Here is an 18,030-nt window from a genome sequence, read left to right on the forward strand (position 1 = left end):
ACAGTAATTACCAGTCTAGACGGTTAATGATAGTGTACTGTGCTGCTGTCCCCAGCAGGGGGCGGTAGCATTTTGTGAATGAGTTTGCATGATAATAGAAAAAGTGTCAAATAAAAGTGCAATATAAAGGGTTCATTTTAGATGATTAAACTCTGCTTTTTAATTAAGATTGAGTACAAAACATCACATTATAACAAATAACAGTGTGCTGTACCAGACTGGAAATATGACTGGTGGAGGTATGATTCACAAAGTGCTGGTTTAAAAAAAATGAAAAGCTGGTTTTTATTGGAGCTCTACTGTTCACTGCCTGACAGAGCAATAAAGTTACAAGAAGGTCACACGTCTTTTCTGTTGCACTGACCTGCCTGAATCAACTCAGCCTGGCAGGTATAGCGGCAGGTCACAGTGACCCGGGTGTTCAGTCAGTTCAACATCTCTGATTACAACAGACTACGGTTTGTCAAATACAAAAGTACAAAGTGCTTCTAAAAGCGAAGATTCTTCAGTCAGAGAATGGAGTCTTGTATTCCTGCTTAGAAACATAATGCACTGAAGGACATTTAAAGCTTTGAGTCCGGGCTTAATAAATCATTGTTTAGAATGTGAAGATGCTATAACTAATACATCTCTAGAAATTACAGTTGGAAAATTGGATTGTTTTTTTGGTTATATTATATTTTTTAAATTATATTGTCATAATTGACAATAATTTTAACATATAATAGATTCTTAGTTCAAGTGTCTAAAAACTTCATAATAAAAATCACATTTTCCTTCAAGTATCTCCTGCTTCATGCCACACTACTGTGCATGTTCAGCCACCAGACTTCATTCATGTTTACTCTGAAATCAAAGTAATCACATGTTTTACTCTCAGGCAGATACAGACTTAAACTGAGGTTTCCATGTGTAACAAAGAGTGGCCCCTTTCTGCTGGTTGTGTTTCCACAGCAGGCGTCTTTCTTTGTGCTCTGGGTCAGTGAGGTATGAATGCACACACACGTGCAGCAGCATATAAACTGATGGTTTCTTCAGTCTAAAAAAAACTTGATCCTTCCAACCCTCAGTCCTGCAGCTCATACGAGTCTCATTTTATCCACCTGACAGGTCTCCTCAGTGACTCGTGTCCGAAGGCAAACTGTTCATCTGCTCCAACTCCGGGTGTGAACTCTTCTCTTTGTCGTCAGGCGATTCTCTTTGAGGAGCGGGTGGATCTTTGCAGGAGAAGTAGTGAGGCAGAGTGGCCATGGTCAGAGTGCCGAGGATGGGGAAACTACCCGCCATAATGAAGGAAGCGATGTAGTTACCTGTGACGTCCTTCAGAAACCCTTTGGATGTGGAGAAGAGAGAATATTCAGTTTAACGTGAGAGAAACAGAAAAAAGGGCAGACATACTTTACAGGATACATTACGAGATAAAAGTCTCTTCTCTGTGCAAGTGATGATGCCATGATTAAATAGCTGTGACTTGACCTTAAAGTACTAAGTCATAAAGTACTAAGTAAAAAACAGATAAGCCTCACAGGTCTTATTGTTACTCTGAAAGGTAGCGTTGATCTCAAGACCACTTTTTGAAGTTCTAAGTCTCGTCTTGGAATCAAAAGCATTTTTACTCTGTCTCTGGGCAGACTCTGGATTTTAAATCAGGACCGGTAAAGACCACCACTGATAGGCGATTTTAGGCGCCCCCTTTCTACAAAAAATTCATTCATAATTAAGTCCCTCTGCACCTTTAAGAAAAAGCTAAAGACCCAGCTCTTTCATGAATACCTACTAACTTAATGATGATGGTCTCCATATTATTGATGATGATGATGGTAATGATGATGGTTTTGTTGATAACGACGACTTATAAGATTGTTTCTATACTGATTAGAGCTCTCAAGAACTGTCGTCAGTGTTGTGCTTTGCCTCTGGTCACTTCCTGTCAGCACCTGTGTGTCCAATCGGACTCAAAGCTGATCGTTTGCTCTTTCTGACATTGTTCCCTTTTTTCTAGATCCTTGCTTGTGTTGTTCTTACTCTCTGATGTACGTCGCTTTGGATAAAAGCGTCTGCTAAGTGAATTGTAGAATAATTAGATTTGTATCCCCTGGTTACGGCTGAAACCTTCCCAGTGTTACGGTCTAAGTGAGTGATTTTTTATTGATATTTATGGTCTTGGTCTTTTCTCGGTCTCACCCTGCCTTGCTCTTGGTTTTGATTTGGTCTCGATTCCTAAATGTCTTGGTCTTGTCTCAGAGCACTCTGGTCTCGGGTATGTCTTTGTTAGTGTGCTCTTGACTACAACACTACTGAAAGTTGTGTGATACTGCTATGAAAGTGTTTTAAAGGAGTAAGTTCTCAAATGACATCCAAATAGGAACTTCAGCTGAGCTGGATGTTTGTTTTTCACTTGGTGACAGAAGATCTGGTAAAACTAGTTTCAGACTAATTATCAACACTCTGCCTCTTGTCTGATTAGGAAGTCTGTAAACATTTTAGTCTGACATCCTGAGTCGATGGCATAGTGTGCAGGGATATTGCAACAGAAAGGTAAAGTTGGCTCTATTTTAAGAAGCTGTTACATACTTCACATATTGCACAATATTTCACATACACATCAGGTTTTTACTAACAGTAACTGCTGTCTACATGGAGTGACCTAGATTAGTTTAATGAGTTATTTAAGAATAGAGAAACATGATAAGGGTGAAGCAACAAGTGTGGGACAAAATCACAATAAACATCACTTCACAAATACTGGGAACAGCTCTGAGCATGTTGTCTGAGCGGTAAAAAAACTACACTTCTTCCTGGGTTCCATTTTTTTTAACTACACCTAAACTCATGAATACATAAAGTCAGAATAGTACTTCTTCACTCAGGAAGCGGTATCAACTGAGGCCGAGTCCACACAAAGGCAGGTATTTTTTTTAAACAGAAGTTTTCCTCCTCCGTTTCAAAAAAAAGAATCCCGTCCACACTCGTTAAGTTCCACATGAAAACGCAAAAACCCAATGAAACATGCCAGGTCAACAACCATGTCCTAGACAGGCTAAAATCTTCTTGCCATTCCTCTGCAATGAACATTTCACTTTTTTCAAAGTTGTCCATTCAGACGCCTCTGCACGTCAAGATAGTGGGAGCCCTAGTTTGGTTACATCTGCTATCGCACTAATCTCATGTGAACAGAGGAGAACCCGGCGCATAGTGGGACGTTACAAGCCCAAAACTTAGTTATCCCCGTCTACACATAAATACCTTAAACAGAGTTTCTGAAAATCTTCACCCTGTAAGGAGTTTTTATAATTCATTTGCAGTGACCTAAAAGGTGTGCATGAAAAAAAGCCACATTTTCAACCTCCTACGTGTGGACTAGGCCTCAGTCACACATTGTATCTTAAAACCTTGGCAAATAAAATGCAGACTATCTGAGTGGATTGACACCACTAACGGTTTAGTGAGAAAATGACTTTTTGTGTTTAGAACCTTTAGGTAATTGTGTAAAACAATGTAGGATGTATGTTAAAGCTGTGGTTAGGTGATGTGTGAATGGTAGACCTTCAAAAGAAAACAAAAGAAGGAGTAAACCAGCTGCCTGACCCCGATGCGTCACATTAATGTTTAACTACTTTAGCCTCAGTTTGTTAACTTTTGTTGAGGGATGGATTTAGGTCACTTTCCATAACACTGACCTTCATGTGATGACCTTAATATTACACTTTCTGCTGATGTGGTCATACCTGACAGAGGAGCCCCAAGCAGTCCGGCCCCACTCTCGATGAGCTGCAGCAGCCCGAGACCCCCCATCACACGCTCCACGCCCACAATCATGGGCACCACGGCGAACACCAGCGAGGTCAGCGCCCCGGAGCAGAAGCCGTAGAGGAGGCTGATCAACATGAGAGCAGAGTAAGACCCGGACAGGGAGCTCACAGGAAGCAGCATGATGAAAACGCCGGCCAGTGTCGTCCACGCGCTCAGTAAATGAATGAGCCGGAAGTGGCCGAGGTCCGAGAACCAGCCGGACACAACGCGGCCCAGGATGTCTGTGGCGCCGGCAGCTGACATGATGAACGCCGCCTGGTACTCGGAGAAGCCGGCCTGACGGCTGTGGGCAACGAGGTGAAAGTAAGGCACGAAGTAGCCGACGTTCAGAAGCGTGATGGCTAACGTGTAGGTGATGTACGGCCTCTCGAAGAGCAGCGACAGCTCCAGGTGGGAGGAGACTCGCTGCAGCAAGGAAACATGTGATGGCTTGGACTCTGAAGCGATCTAAGGGGAGAGAAAATAAACGGAAATGTTGAGCTTCGCTGAACAAAATAAAACCATTTATCGATCTAAATTAAGCTTAAGACAGCCTTAAGGCAATGTGCAGGGCTAAAAACCCACCAAAACTCTCCTTAGCATTTACTTACTTTACATTTATTTTACTTTTACTTTATAGGAGCGGCTAAAGTGTTATGTCTTTATTCCACCAAACAACAAAACTGACTCCTTCATGATAAAATCAAGAATTGAAAAAAACATTTAAAAACTTGTAAAACAGGTGTTGATTGTAGAGTTTTTGTGTCACCTTTTTTGCTGCTTTTGAGCGTTGCTGTGGCCGTATGAGGGCCCCGCAGGGCACTATATTGAGGCTGAGCCCCCCCAGAATCAGCAGGGCCCCCCGCCAAGCGTACTTCTCTATCAGCAGCTGAAAGAGCGGGTTGAAAGCGAAGGAGGAGAGGCCGATGCTTGAGAAGGCCAGCCCCAATGCCAGGGTGCGCCTGCGGGTGAAGTGAGCCATGACCGTAGCCACCATGGGGGTGAAGACAAGACCCCATCCCAGACCTGGACGGGAGGGAAATGGAGAGCGACTGTGAGAGGTCACTTAATCTACCTGCAGTTAACTATGTCAACGGTTAACTGAGTAAACAAGGACGAGCTGCTTTGATGGGTGTTACCTGCTATAAGACCCATAGTGAGGTAGAGGTGAGTCAGACAGGTGGCCTGAGAGGCGAGTATAAGGCCGAGTCCAGCGAGACATCCCCCGGTCATCACCACCAACCGAGTATCATATGCATTACACAGCGCTGCACCCAGAGGACCTGCAAACAAGCACACAGCTCCATTAGTCTTTTCTCTTTAGCATTAAGCCCTCCAGTTATTTTAACAACTACAGAGGAAGTGAAAAAACAGACTTGATGTCTTGTGCAGTTTAAACCACTTTTTACTTTGTGACTGAATACGCCTGATTAGTCTTCCTTGCATCTCTACGGCAACCAATGATTTAAATGCTCTTAACAAAGAGGATGGACTGTAATAAATCTGCCACTGTGTGTTAAATCTGCCTGTGCACCAAGCTGAAACTGGCAGAGAAAGAAAGGTTTACACTTTTGATGATGACCACAAAATCTACCTCGCTCTGTTTCAGCTTCGATTCCATTTTATGGTTGTAGAAACATTAAAAGCTATACAGAACATGCACAATCTTTCTGCAGGAGTTTGCACCAGATCATCATTAAAACATACTTCACATTATGTAAACATTGACTCAAATGTTCAACCAGAGCGTAGACAGCTGTATTTGGGACTCACTGAAGAACTGCTGCGCTGCCAGCCCTGTGGAGGAGATCCAGGAGATGGCCTGAGCGCTCTCGTCAAAGTACTGAACAAACTCCACAAAGAAGATCCCCAGGCTCCGCATGAGGCCGAACACGAGGCTGGTGCTGACGAAGAGGGCACCGACCAGCACCCAGCCCCAGCCTCCATCCGGACCCTCCTCGGCCTCATCGCTCTGGCCCTCTGCTTCGGGCCTGGCCTTGGTCATGTCCCACAGAGGTTCAGCTGCAAAAATAAAACAAACGAGAGTGTAAAAAAAAGAGAGATAACGGCAGATTAGGAGAGTGAAGCGTACGCGCAGGTGATATGTCTCTCCTTCAGCGGCAGGTCAGGTCTTCCGATCCTCGCTGTGGTTGTCAACAGCGATAATGATTAACTCCCCACAGACCAATAGATTCCCCCGCTTGAGTCATTTAAGTGTGACTCTGCTGCTTAACATGATGGCCTTTATTTGAGAGGGAGATATAGGTGAGAGGTGAACTCTGACAATGACTGCTGACAAGTGTTTCATGGATCAGCTATGAAGAAATCTTCTCGTGTTCAAAAGTTAAATAACCCACTAGATTGTTTGTATGCTACTGTTGATATATGTCATATATGTAGTCGTCATTAATGCAGTACTGAGATAATATCCTCAAAAGTCACGATGTCTTCATTTAGCAACTTTAAAACCACTTTACAAATGCACATAAGTCTCTGGTATTAATAAATGTAAGTTTGACACCATGTCATTGTTTCTGAAGGATTTAAAGGGATAGTTTTTATTTTTATTTTTAGTTGGGGTTAGATTAAGAACTAAAAAAAAAAAAAAAAAGACTTAAGTATATAAACCACAGGAGATGTCAGTCAGCCGTGTAGTGGAAAAATACTATCTGTCTGTTGCCTTCGTCTGACCTTAAAAGATTAGGATGTTTGTGCGTCATTTAGCAATTAGAAACTGTTTCTCTGTATGGCCTCGTATCTGTATCTGTATCTCCAACAGGAATACTCCTTTGTGGCCTGGGTCTGTATCTCCAACAGGAATACTCCTTTGTGGCCTGGGTCTGTATCTCCAACAGGGACACTCCTCAGGATCTGGGTACAGCATGACCTTAGATCAGTGCCCTCCTGACAAAGGAGTTTCTGTTGGTGTTCCTCCGAACCAGGTGCCTTTACAGAAGCTTGCATAGATAAATCATCAGGCAAACTAGCAGAAGGCGTAGTCACTAGGGCAAGCTGAAACCAATGACGATGTTTTACTCATGTATATGTAATATACCTACACCCTGTGAAAGTATAAATATGCTCTGCAACCGGGACTGCCCCGGGAATCTTTGATGCACTTGTGACTGATGTTACTTTTGTAGCTGATTACCCCTTTTGCAAAATAACTTATGCAATAAAATACACAAAGACAAAAGACTTTGACTTGAGATCTTTTATTACCAACAGAAAAATCCACAACAGCCGACTACTTTATTGAGAAACTTGTTGGAGTACTAATGGCACTGAAGCTAGGGTATACGTTTTGAAAACTGATCTGAGGGTAAGCGTACACACTATATTTAGAAATGTGCATTCAGCAAGCCATTTCGTTTACGCACTATTTCACAATGCAGCACATACTTGTTACATTTCATATACATTTATGTAGTTTTTTTTCTCTTGAAGACAAATTCTTTGTGTATGTCAGTGTAATTGGTGTTCAACCTGATTCTGAAACATGTTCCTCCGCCTACACCACAGGGATCAGCTGTTCTGAGTGGGTGTCTCCTGTGGCTAAGACACTTACTATTGAGAAAATACCTTTTAATACATCCTCACTCTGAAAACAACTTTCCCTTTAACTGTCAAGATGCACGTTCCTTCTAACCAGGGTTTTCCATGAATGAAGTCTAAGTAACTCTGATGGATAATTTGCCGCTAGTTGTTTGAACACATTCCAAAAAAAGCTGTACAGGAAGTTCAAAACATTATTCTCGAGAGGAGAACATTTACTGGTGAGGACCTCAAACACTCAAGTTTTTTTTAATACAACTGTGTCAAACTTCTGCTCTGTGGATCTCGGCTTTTTTTCCATTCGCCTCACCTCTGCTCGCCGCTCACACCCACCTCATCAAGCAACTCAGTAGTACCCCCGTTTTATTTTACCAGGAAATCCTGGATTCAAAATCTCTTCTTAAAGACACCCGGCCAAGGTATGCAAAGAATGCAAATGAACAATGGTATTTCAAGAACAACGACATGCCTTTGTCATCACTTTCTTTAAGACACTCGGCCATATCAGTTACTCTGATTATAGCTTTTTCTGACTTTTATTCCATGCCAAAGGTTAATTATAGGAAATGGCTGTTTACTCCTGATCTCTTCAAACTTAGGGTTCAGTCAAGATCAACAAATGAAAGGATTGCAACTGGTAGGGCTGAATTAAAGGAGGGTATAGAGGTAAGCTGGCAGTATGGCTTGGTAAATAAAAATATGATATATACAAATAATATATTTTAAAATGAGCGGTAATCATTCAATCCAAGTCACAAGATCATAAAGAATAAAGGGATGTGTAAAGGACTTTGCTTTAGTAATCAAACAAAGAGATGCATAATACACTGAATCAAGAGACCATGAAGTGGATGAGGAGACATGCATACACAACATGTCACCATAATAAATCACAGACAGAAATGTATCTTAAACAAGTTTTTGTCGTGGCAGTGAAGGCAAAGCCAGACTTATTTCTAATATAGAAGCCAATCATCTTTCCTAAGTCGATTGGAAAAGAGAGAAAGTTACACACAAGATGCATAAAAACAGAAATCCCATTTCTGACATGTCTCATGAAACACAACTACTGTCTCCAGCATGCAGCTACTTTTGTCTTTCTGTGACCTGATAGTACGGCAGAATCAGGAGGTGTTGTAGTATCAGTTCCTGGTAAGAGTGCCTCCTCTTCAATGTGACTAATCCACTTACTTATATAGAAAAACTGTCATGTTTAACTAGACTTGACCTGTAGCTGCTGTAATTGTTCATTTTACGTCAAACACAAGGATTAAAACAGCTTGTTTGAAAATAAACACTTTGTTTTACTTCTTCATACCAAACTATTTATTTCTTCAAATCTAGTTGCGAACATGGTATGCAAAATGCAACAACTGTTCAGATTATTTGTGCTCATAGTAAAACCTTTGTTTCTAAATTTGAGTTGAAATTGAGTCACAGCTCAGTGACTCGCCTAATGCCACTCACTACACTGCTGCAGGCTCCAAACAGGAATCCTCTACCAGACCTGTTCTTTACAACTTCAGAGAATACAACAATGGCTAAAATGATTTGTTTCATATAAAACGTTTTATATAGTCTTTGCTGTATATGTGCTGTGATAGGTAAATCATTTGAGACAAGATGTTGAATGAAATGTGCTGTACAGCAAAACCTGCAGGACTATGGAGGGCTCAGTAGAAGTCAATATAAATGAATATGCTTGTAAGTGGCTAATATTTCCTCTAAATAATAATAATAATAACACACACACACACACACACACACACACACACACACACACACACACACACACACACACACCTGCATGCCCGTGCTTGTTCCTCCAGCAGCTCACAAACAGTCAGTGAGATGCATTCATTCGTGGTTAATTATTACACAACCACCTTCTTCAGGTAGAATAACGAGAACGTGCGTTGGATACCCTGCACGTGTTCTCTCCCATCATAACTCCCAAGTGCTTGACGTAAACTCAACACTGCGCATGCGCACTGTTTTTCACACAACTGTAACGGCACAAACGAAGCACAATGCTCCAAAAATGGATACATATTTTTTTTTTTAACGACACAGTGACAATGATATATTTCGAATACGTTTTCAGTTATTCACCAGCTGTCTTTATAAATGTGTGTGTGTGTCGGTATGAGTGCAGTTACTATGGCCATGTTTACAATGTCTACATTAACCCTTTCATAACCCCTTCAAATGAAATCTTTGAGACTCGATTCTGGATCGGTTCCCGACCTGAAGAAGTTAAACTCGAGACAGCTCACCCTTAGTTTGTCATCTTTCTTCGGAATAGTACATGGTCCACAGTCTCCAAGTTCACAAAATGACAACCGGTTTCTTTCTATCACCATGAAAACACCGGAGAAGTTGAACACTCTCCACACAGGCTTATGTGTAAATGATCCGCGCCTGCGCAGTACCCTCAGAGGCGTGCGCATGATTTGACAGGATAAAGAATAATAACATTGTATTTATCCTCAAATATTAAAAACAAGTATTAAAATCAACTTTAAGTCACTAGCAGCAGAAACATTAAAGCTCCTGATTACCTACAACAAACCGAAAGTGGAATAAAAGTGGAAATATTCACTTGTAAAATAAGAATTAATCAAAGAAGTAACAGAATGACCTCTTACACAAAAGAAGTCTACCAGCAAGAATTAGTCTCATGGTGGCTGAAAGGGAATAGCTTTTCTCTTTTCTGTTAACTGTCTTGTATCTAAAACAAGTGTAGTTTGATAGCTTGTAAAATCCCCACAGTGTTTACAGGGTTTCAAGTAAACTCATCGTTCACGTTTTTTAATGTAAAATTTCACATATTCTCGAATATAATTTGTTTCCTTTGCCAATTCTGATTCGCTAGATTACTGGTGATATTTTTTAAGTTTTTTGATTTATATTTTAATGCAAAAAATAATGGAATTTCAAAAATGCACTTATCTGAAATAAAATTGTTAATCGTTTGACAGCCCTTAAAATAAGGGGGATCCAAACCTAAGATTCAAAATGAATTGTCTTTTACCTCTCCTACCACAGAAAACAGTCCTGTGTTTCCACATGTCTACCACTAGAGGGAGACCAACATGTTTTCTAAGCACTATTTGCAAATGCATGCTTTAAGTTTGTTTTGACTTCAGTTATTATTTTAATTGAATTTAAACATTTCAATCAAATACGTAGAGGCTTACATAATGTGTTTCCCCCTTATCTGTATGAAAAGAGATTGTGTTGCAATGTCATTCCTTCATTATTTTTGTTCATATTTGCTTTGTATATATTGCTCAAAAGCAAGAAATGAGCCCTGTTATAGAGTTTGTATTAGCTGTCATGTTTGCCTTGTATTGAACACTGATTGGCGCTTAAAGGCATCAGGGTTGATTAAAAAACAGCAAGAGGAAACCCCAAAAAATCAAACTAACATAACTTTGTTAACACTTGTTAACCTAATCTAATTCGATTAAAACATGTCTGATCACAAGCATGATATATTTAAATAAAGCAAACATAATTGTTTTATGCCAAACCAATTGATGCCCAAAAGCTGTTTTTTATGAGTGTAGAGGCCGATGTCACCCCAGGGACTTGATACACATTCTAATATTTCTATTTTTAATGTGCCCTGAGGAAGCAAATACTTCTCCAAAACATGTTCATACAATGATATTTAGCAGCGTGATCAAGTTTTTTGCAGTTTCAGTTCGATCTTCCAGTAATTTAATTCTTGAAATACACATTTCCAATGAAATATTAACTTCCTCACATGTGTTTCACCTAAAAGTTCTCTTTTCTGTGAAACTTTCTGTGACTATATTTAATTAATAGGAGGGGAGACCCCAGAAAGTGATGTAGTAGAACAAAAACATGTCATGTACTTTGTTTTTTTTAATGGAAGAGGGAGGGCAAATGTTGGAAAGTCCCATCAAACTTCCAACGTTTGTCTTCAGAGTTCAGACAATAAGCCCAGCTAGCCACAACTCATCAGGGAGCAGGAAGCCTGTTTGGGGGGGGGGGGGGGGGGGGGGGGGGGGGGGGGTGACAGAGGGTGGGAGAGTTCAGCAGGAGTCTGCAGCCCCTCTACCACGGTCGACCTCCTCACCTCCAGGAAACACCGGTGAACTTGCACACGTGTGGTCGTCTGGTCATGCAAAGAGTACCCAGCGTTAGGGAACCTGGAGGAAGCAGGTGCCCTACGCTTCATTGTTTCCACAAAAGTACCCAAAAGAAGCAAAACAAAAACAGAAGGTGGAAAACGATGAAGACATGATTCATGGGGAGAAAGAGTGCGGTAATGAGAGAGGAAGGAAGTCCAGGGAGGAGAGAGGCTGAAGGAGGGAAGTCTGGCAGAGTGCACACTGCTGTATGAGCTTAGAAACACGATTGGACTGCCCAGCACTTTGTATACATTTTTAAACATGCAGTATTATTATTTTTAATGACACACCGAACACAAAAGCTCCAATTGATATTAAAAAAAAGATTTAATTTAAATTGTACAAAACCATCTTTGTCCAGCAAATGAACCCATACACATACATAATGAATGCCATTATCATCTTTTCTCAGTGCTCATCTTAGAAAACTAAATCTCATTTAACAATTCTACTTCACTATAAGACAGCTAAGTCCTGCCTGGACTGTTTGAGAAGAATTCACTTCATCCTTTCTTTCTCTTGATACATGCAGGCCCCAGGCCTAAAGGTTCAGTTAAATATGAGTTAAATATGTAGGTCAGAGGAAACTGCTGTAACTTAACAAAGATTAAGTGCATCTCCAGACTTAACACAAATGAAAATGAACACCCTTCTTAGAACTTGCTTTCTCTTTCGTTCCAACATGCACATTCAAAATCCAGCGACATGCATCCTTAAAATATGTCTCCTTCTTCTTCAATTTCTTCTTCCCCTCTCTCTACACCTTCACAAACCTTCAAAAACACGTTCCTGAACATTATCTCCATCTCAGACAAGACAACCCAGATTTCTTGTGGACCTTACAAATCTTCACTCCAAGTCCCATCCAACAATGTGCTGCTTTTAAAAGTTATTTGTAGGTTGTCAGATAGCACCTTACATTCAAACCCTTGTTGCCAATCATTTATATTTTGTTAACTAATTTTCTCATTTTCTTATCAATGAAGATCCTTTTTTAGGTATTATCCTGACACACTGGTCTGCCCTCCTCAGCAGGCCTGCAGCAGAGCCTGGTAGGGCTCGGTCAGGACCTTGTAGCGGATCTTGGTGTTGGTGACGGCTCCGTGTTTCTGCCGCAGGTGCAGACGCAGCTGACTCTTGTGGCGGAAGTGAAGGTCACACTTCTCACACTGAAACACAAAGGGTCAAACACAACATTTAAAAAAAAAAAAAAAGGGAGTTGAAGTAAAAGTGTTACATTCTGCGTTGTGGTTGGTCAGTCACTCACAGTATACGGTTTCTCTCCGGTGTGAATGCGCAGGTGGCTCTTCAGGGTTTGCAGGTGGCGGAAGCGGGTCCCGCAGGTGTGGCAGGGGTACGGTTTCTCCCCGGTGTGGATCAGAACGTGGGCCCTCAGATGGGCAACCTGACAACAAACAAAAAACCGACAGCTCAAGCACCAGAAAAGGCAAGATTCTGATTTAGAAAACGTTGTCAGATTGATGGTGTGTGTTTGAAAGGTTCGAGTATGACATGTTTCCCACCTAGAAGAATTCACCCACCATTTAGAAGGATTTTTAAAACACCTCTAGGGTTCACACGAAGCCAGGATTTAGACTTGCAAAACTAGTAAATGTTGACTGATACCTGTTTATAAACCACGGCACCAAAAATAGAAGTCTTAAGGACCCTATTTTGTATTATTTCTTGTTTATAATTAACAGAAATTGCAGGAAAACTCTTGTCATGTTTTCCAATTTATACAAAAATATGAAACAGCACGCACAGCCTAGAGTACTGGATGCTGGCCAGAAAATATATCCAAAGACAGAAGGAAGACTAAGTCTGCACACCAGAAGCTGCTCCAATGAACATGATGTCTGATGAAGGGCTAGGGCCTGAAACGTCACATGGTGATCATTTCAATTCAATGTTGATTGGAGCAGCTTCTCGTCTGCGGACTTGGTCTTCTTTCTGCCGTTGTCAAATTTTAAAATATCTAAGGTTGTCCCCAAAAATAGGGTATAGACTGATTTTATTCTACCTCAATTACAATTACAAAAAAATGAAGATCTGTAGGTTTTTTCTTCGTGGAAAACGAGGGTACTTGTCGGTACGAACGATCATAAAATGTTAACTTTTGACTTGCCTCTCTAGAATGACGTTTTTTCTGTATCGGTTGAAGAAACATCTGACATTCAACTACCTGATATTTCTCGCTCATAGTTCTCACTTTGGGAGTTTTTCCTGAGTTAACCGAAGCAAAGCATTCTCCTTTCATGGAAACATCGTATTCCTCACCTGGACAAATCGAGCTCCACAGGTGTCACAGCGATACGGCTTCTCTCCTGAGTGAATACGGGAGTGAGTCTTCAGGTTGGCCGGTCTGTTGAACTGGGCGCCGCACACGTTACAGCGGTACGGTTTGTCACCTGGAGGGGCCAAAAAGCCAACGTCAGTTTTCTGTTTTTAGCTGAAGATGATGAATGGGAACATATTTTTTTTTTTTACAGTCTCACCTGAGCAGACAGTCTTGGTTGCGTGGAGGTTTCCAGAATAGCAGAAGGGAGCATAGTAGTTCTCACTCTTGATTGCGTGTTGGGTGTGGCGGGAAGCTTCAGCATCAGTGGGGTGCAGGTGTGGGTAAATGCAGGGGGAGACTGAGGAAACATGCAAACAAACTTTGAATAAGAGCTTAGATATCAAAAAAGTGACATGTCTGAAATATAGAAGAGGTTTCATTCATACCTGCTCCTTCTTTTTGAAGGGGAGGCACAGAGGGGAGTGGCCCGAGGGGAGGGGCTCGGCCAGAACCCTCGTAGCAGGAGGCCTGCCCCTGTCTGAAGATGAAATGGATCTAATTACACAGCTGAAAAAAAACATGATATTTTCCTGCATGTGTTGTTTCATAAATCTCATTCCTTTACCTATCAATCTGACCAGGCACTTCTCCAGACCACGCCTCTGTAGTCGCTACTTTTAGTGTTGAGCCAATCCTGTCGCCCTCAGGTGCTGTGTGGCTTTGTGCTTCCTCCACCTCTTCCTCCTTCACCGTGGTGGATGCACAGAGCGGGTTGAGGACGATGTACTTGTACTTCTTCCAGTTGCAAGCCTTTGGATCCGGCTTGGCTTTGATATCCCCCTGGAGAAATAAATCCAGTTCATCGCTTGAATTCTATTGTGAATTAAATGTTCACTTTGGTAAAGAAGAGTTTCATGGCACTTATAATACATTTATAATATGTTTTTTTTTTTATACACACCACAAGGTTCTTGTTGCAGGTGTTGGATTCTGCAGGGGAATTTGGTTGGCAGCTGGAGCGTGTGGGGCTGTCTGGAGATGGAGTAGGGCTGCCGATGGGGGGCGACTCAGGCTCTCCTTTCAGCTTGTTTGACCCGGGCTGGCAGGTCAGGAAAGCCCCCGGCTTCAGAGAGCCACCGACATCCGCAGGGACCCTGTAGAAGAAACACAGGAAGAGCTGTAATGAGCTGAACAAACGGCCAAAGCAGGGCAGAAGTAATGTAATTGTGTGCAGTTACAGGCGTAATTCTGTACCTTGTTGCCACTGCTGTTGGGAGACATCTCTGGGGTCCAGGTCCGGGCAGGTCCCCTCCTTTAGGGGCAACACAAGCTACAGACACCCTGGAGTCCTGCTCCATTTGTGGGTGTCTTGCACTCGTATTCTCCCTGCTGAAAAACAAAAAATGTTTTTAAAAAAACTCAGTGAAAAACATGCAAGATAGCACAAATAGGCGGTCCTTCTATTCCCTCACCAGTGCAGCTGCATGAAGTCCCTGCAGGTATCTGCCACATGGTCCATCTGCAGGTGGGCTGCCACAGTGAGCACCCCTGGGACGGTGCTGGGAGTCAGAGGGAGGCGGGAGGTGTACATGAAGTCGAGCAGCAGGGACACGCAGGATGGGTCTAAGGTGTCGGGGAGGGAGATGGTCATGAGCTGCCCTCCACTGCCACCACGCCCCTGAAGAGGCACACAGCGGGAGTAAAACGAGTAGAAGAACCCACTGAGAGGAAAGAGGGAAAAATACAAAAAAAAATATGAATCAACTGCAGAGACATAAATAAGAGAGAAAGGGCACAGAGGGTGGAGAGGAGACGGGTATAAAACACAAACAGGGACTATTTTGTGTCGATGCATTCATTTTTCCACTAACCTGCAAGCCACCAGCACTGCACAGTGTGCCTGCAGTTGGACATTGCCGACGACCAGGGTGGTGTCAGTCAGGATGTTGCGGTGCCGGAGTTCGTTCAGGTTGAGCAGCACATCATTGGAGTGGCGGGTGAACTCTTTCACGTATCCTTCAGCGGGGGCAGAAGACCTCATCATCTGCACTCTGTCTGCACGGTATCCCTCCAACACTTCCATCATTTAAATCTGCAAGGAAGGGCGTGATAAGAATAAATAAAACAATAAAGCAGTGCGCCAAATTAAGATTGTATTCCGATGCACAGTGCAGACTTACCTCTGTGTAACTGATAGAATAAATAAACAGGAGTGTCCCAGACACTGCTGTTAGGTGAGACCAGCTCCCTACTCGTACCTGCACGCAGAAAACAAGAGTCATCCACTTTGTCTTAATCATGTATAATTAAAATTCACTAAAAGATAGATAGAAATGTAGCTAATAATAGCTCCTCAAGACATTCAATGTTGGGAAAACTCCAAAATGAAAACAATTTTAAATCCTATGTTTAAGCATTTTAAAACAAAAAGACAAACCCTACATTTAACCTTTACATTTCAAGGATAAACCAATCTCCACTTTCAAACAAATAAGTAGAGCTCATCAAGCAGTTATTAGAAAGCTCATTAAAATGTAGATCTAGTAAGAAAATCTTCCTCCAACTTACCCCGACCAGCAGGGACGAGATCTAACGTTCCCCGTGCTGCCTTCAAACCCCCTCAGCTCAGTCTACAGAGATGTAAAGCAGGGTCTCCTTATCAGCCTCTAGTGTTTCTGACCAGCACTGTGAGGAGAGGCTGGAGGGAGGGGACTCTTTATAACGTCGCGCAGGAAGCCCCCATACATCCAGATTTGCTCACTTCCTCTTTCCTCAATGGCCCACGCGTACACTGGAAGCAGCGCAGGAAAGGCCCTGGCCCAGGCCCCGGGCTCCAGGTATTTTTAGTGGACTATTAGTTTTTTTAAACCCCCATTGCTCTGAGTGAAGTAATGGCAGGAAAGCACAGTGTGTTTTTGTGCCACGCTGAGAAAATATATATGAGGGACCCTCGGGGAGATGCGGTACGTGCCTGGCTGTCCAGGGGTAAGAGCTTCAGACTTCCCCCACCAACGCTTTCCTCCTCTTCAGCCCTCTTCAGGATGGAGGAAACAGTCTGAGAGGAAGCTGGAAGACCAGCTTATTGTTGGATAAACAAGCTGTGCCCTCATCATTAAGATTCAATCTTATCAAGGGAGTTATCGCTCATATTCTGCTTCAGGATTTCTAAAGCTTTACTCCCGGTGGCCCTGAGGGAACCTTTGAGTCGTTGATAACCAAAAATCTAAGTATGAATCTAAGAAGAAAAAACAACAACTCAAAGATGAAATGTTGTGTTCTCCTTTTGTGTGTGAAATTCAGTGTGTTGTTTAATTTTGATGCAGTAATGTATTAAGTCATTTTGCATCCTGCAAATTATTTTGTGTTTTGGGAAATGTTGTAGTTTTTTGTTAGATTGCAAAATGTTGTATTTTCAGAAACATTTTTGTTTTATGTGATTTTGTGGTTTTTGCAAATGTTGCTTTGTTGAGACCTTCAGGGCCACCGTACTTTTCCGATTCCTCGTGACATATTTAAGAAGCAGTGAAAATCAAAGGGAAACTGTGTCATTGCTGAGTCGTCCAGTTCAGGTAAATGGGCATTAATAAAGGCTCCACAACAGTGTCCGGAAGCTCCTGGCCTGCTGCCTGAGAGCAGAGGCGTCGTGTTATGAGCACCAAAGAGGAAGGAAGCAAATTGATCGTTCTAGATGGGAGACACCTTCCCCTAGCATGATGGTGAAAAACAAACCTTCACCTCACCCTGAATGAGAGAAATGCAGCCGACAGATGGGCAGGAACTACCCCACACACACACACACACAACCACACACACCCACCCACACACACTCCTGAATGCATCCTGCAAAGCTGCTCCAACACATGGATGAAAACGCCTGCGCAGGACATCCGTCAATAATAAAGTGAGCAGGAGACAAGGGAGGAGAAATGGAGACTGGGGGGGGGTAATTGAGCATGGGGAAAAGGGCTCAGAGGTCATGAATAACTCAAAAACAAGCGGAAAGTTACTGTACCTCACAGTCAGGGCAGCCGCAGGTTCACAGAGAACCAGGAGCAGGACAGTTCATTGAGGCTCTGCAACAGTGAACTATGAACCGTGTTTCCTTCACATCAAAGAGTTTCACAGAAGGAGACATTGAAGAGGGAGGAGAGAAGGGCAGATAAAAAGCTATACTTACAGGATGATGCAGCTGACACATCTCTGCTAACGGGAGGCTTGGTTGAACTTTTACTGATAAGA

At 42.4% G+C, this 18,030-nt stretch overlaps 2 protein-coding genes across 3 annotated transcripts; both read right to left on the reverse strand.

The window, feature by feature from the left end:
* Positions 1 to 266: 266 nt before the first annotated feature.
* Positions 267 to 9,770, reverse strand: slc16a13 (solute carrier family 16 member 13). 2 transcript variants are annotated; one of them, XM_061031784.1, is made up of 7 exons: positions 9,624 to 9,770; positions 5,566 to 5,814; positions 4,932 to 5,075; positions 4,562 to 4,818; positions 3,729 to 4,260; positions 806 to 1,331; positions 267 to 620 (listed from the first exon to the last, which is right to left on the reverse strand). In XM_061031784.1, exons 2-6 carry the CDS (start codon positions 5,795 to 5,797, stop codon positions 1,117 to 1,119), a joined length of 1,380 nt encoding a protein of 459 aa, XP_060887767.1. In that variant the 5' UTR covers positions 5,798 to 5,814; positions 9,624 to 9,770; the 3' UTR covers positions 267 to 620; positions 806 to 1,116. The 2 variants fall into 2 exon arrangements, with proteins under 2 accessions (XP_060887767.1, XP_060887768.1); XM_061031785.1 differs by lacking the exon at positions 9,624 to 9,770 and having other exon boundaries at positions 5,566 to 5,977.
* Positions 9,771 to 11,818: 2,048 nt separating this feature from the next.
* On the reverse strand, positions 11,819 to 18,030 carry bcl6b (BCL6B transcription repressor). Its single transcript, XM_061030643.1, has 12 exons — positions 16,360 to 18,030; positions 15,972 to 16,049; positions 15,663 to 15,883; positions 15,264 to 15,512; positions 15,046 to 15,180; positions 14,753 to 14,945; positions 14,417 to 14,631; positions 14,238 to 14,329; positions 14,009 to 14,149; positions 13,791 to 13,921; positions 12,778 to 12,915; positions 11,819 to 12,679 (listed from the first exon to the last, which is right to left on the reverse strand). Exons 3-12 carry the CDS (start codon positions 15,875 to 15,877, stop codon positions 12,539 to 12,541), a joined length of 1,650 nt encoding a protein of 549 aa, XP_060886626.1. The 5' UTR covers positions 15,878 to 15,883; positions 15,972 to 16,049; positions 16,360 to 18,030; the 3' UTR covers positions 11,819 to 12,538.

Source organism: Labrus mixtus, chromosome 23, assembly GCF_963584025.1.
Source record: "Labrus mixtus chromosome 23, fLabMix1.1, whole genome shotgun sequence".
Classification (NCBI taxonomy): domain Eukaryota; kingdom Metazoa; phylum Chordata; class Actinopteri; order Labriformes; family Labridae; genus Labrus; species Labrus mixtus.

Bases quoted from the DNA above. Each gene is read 5' to 3' on its own strand.
- slc16a13 (XM_061031784.1), bottom strand. From the start codon at position 5,797: ATGACCAAGGCCAGGCCCGAAGCAGAGGGCCAGAGCGATGAGGCCGAG. The intron at 4,819-4,931 runs GTAACACCCATC...CCTCCCGTCCAG, and splicing joins CACTATGGGTCTTATAGCAG to GTCTGGGATGGGGTCTTGTC. The intron at 4,261-4,561 runs GTGACACAAAAA...CTCTCCCCTTAG, and splicing joins GCTCAAAAGCAGCAAAAAAG to ATCGCTTCAGAGTCCAAGCC.
- bcl6b (XM_061030643.1), bottom strand. From the start codon at position 15,877: ATGATGGAAGTGTTGGAGGGATACCGTGCAGACAGAGTGCAGATGATG. The intron at 14,150-14,237 runs GTATGAATGAAA...ATGTTTCCTCAG, and splicing joins CCTTCAAAAAGAAGGAGCAG to TCTCCCCCTGCATTTACCCA. The intron at 12,916-13,790 runs GTGAGGAATACG...GTTTGTTGTCAG, and splicing joins GTGGAGCTCGATTTGTCCAG to GTTGCCCATCTGAGGGCCCA.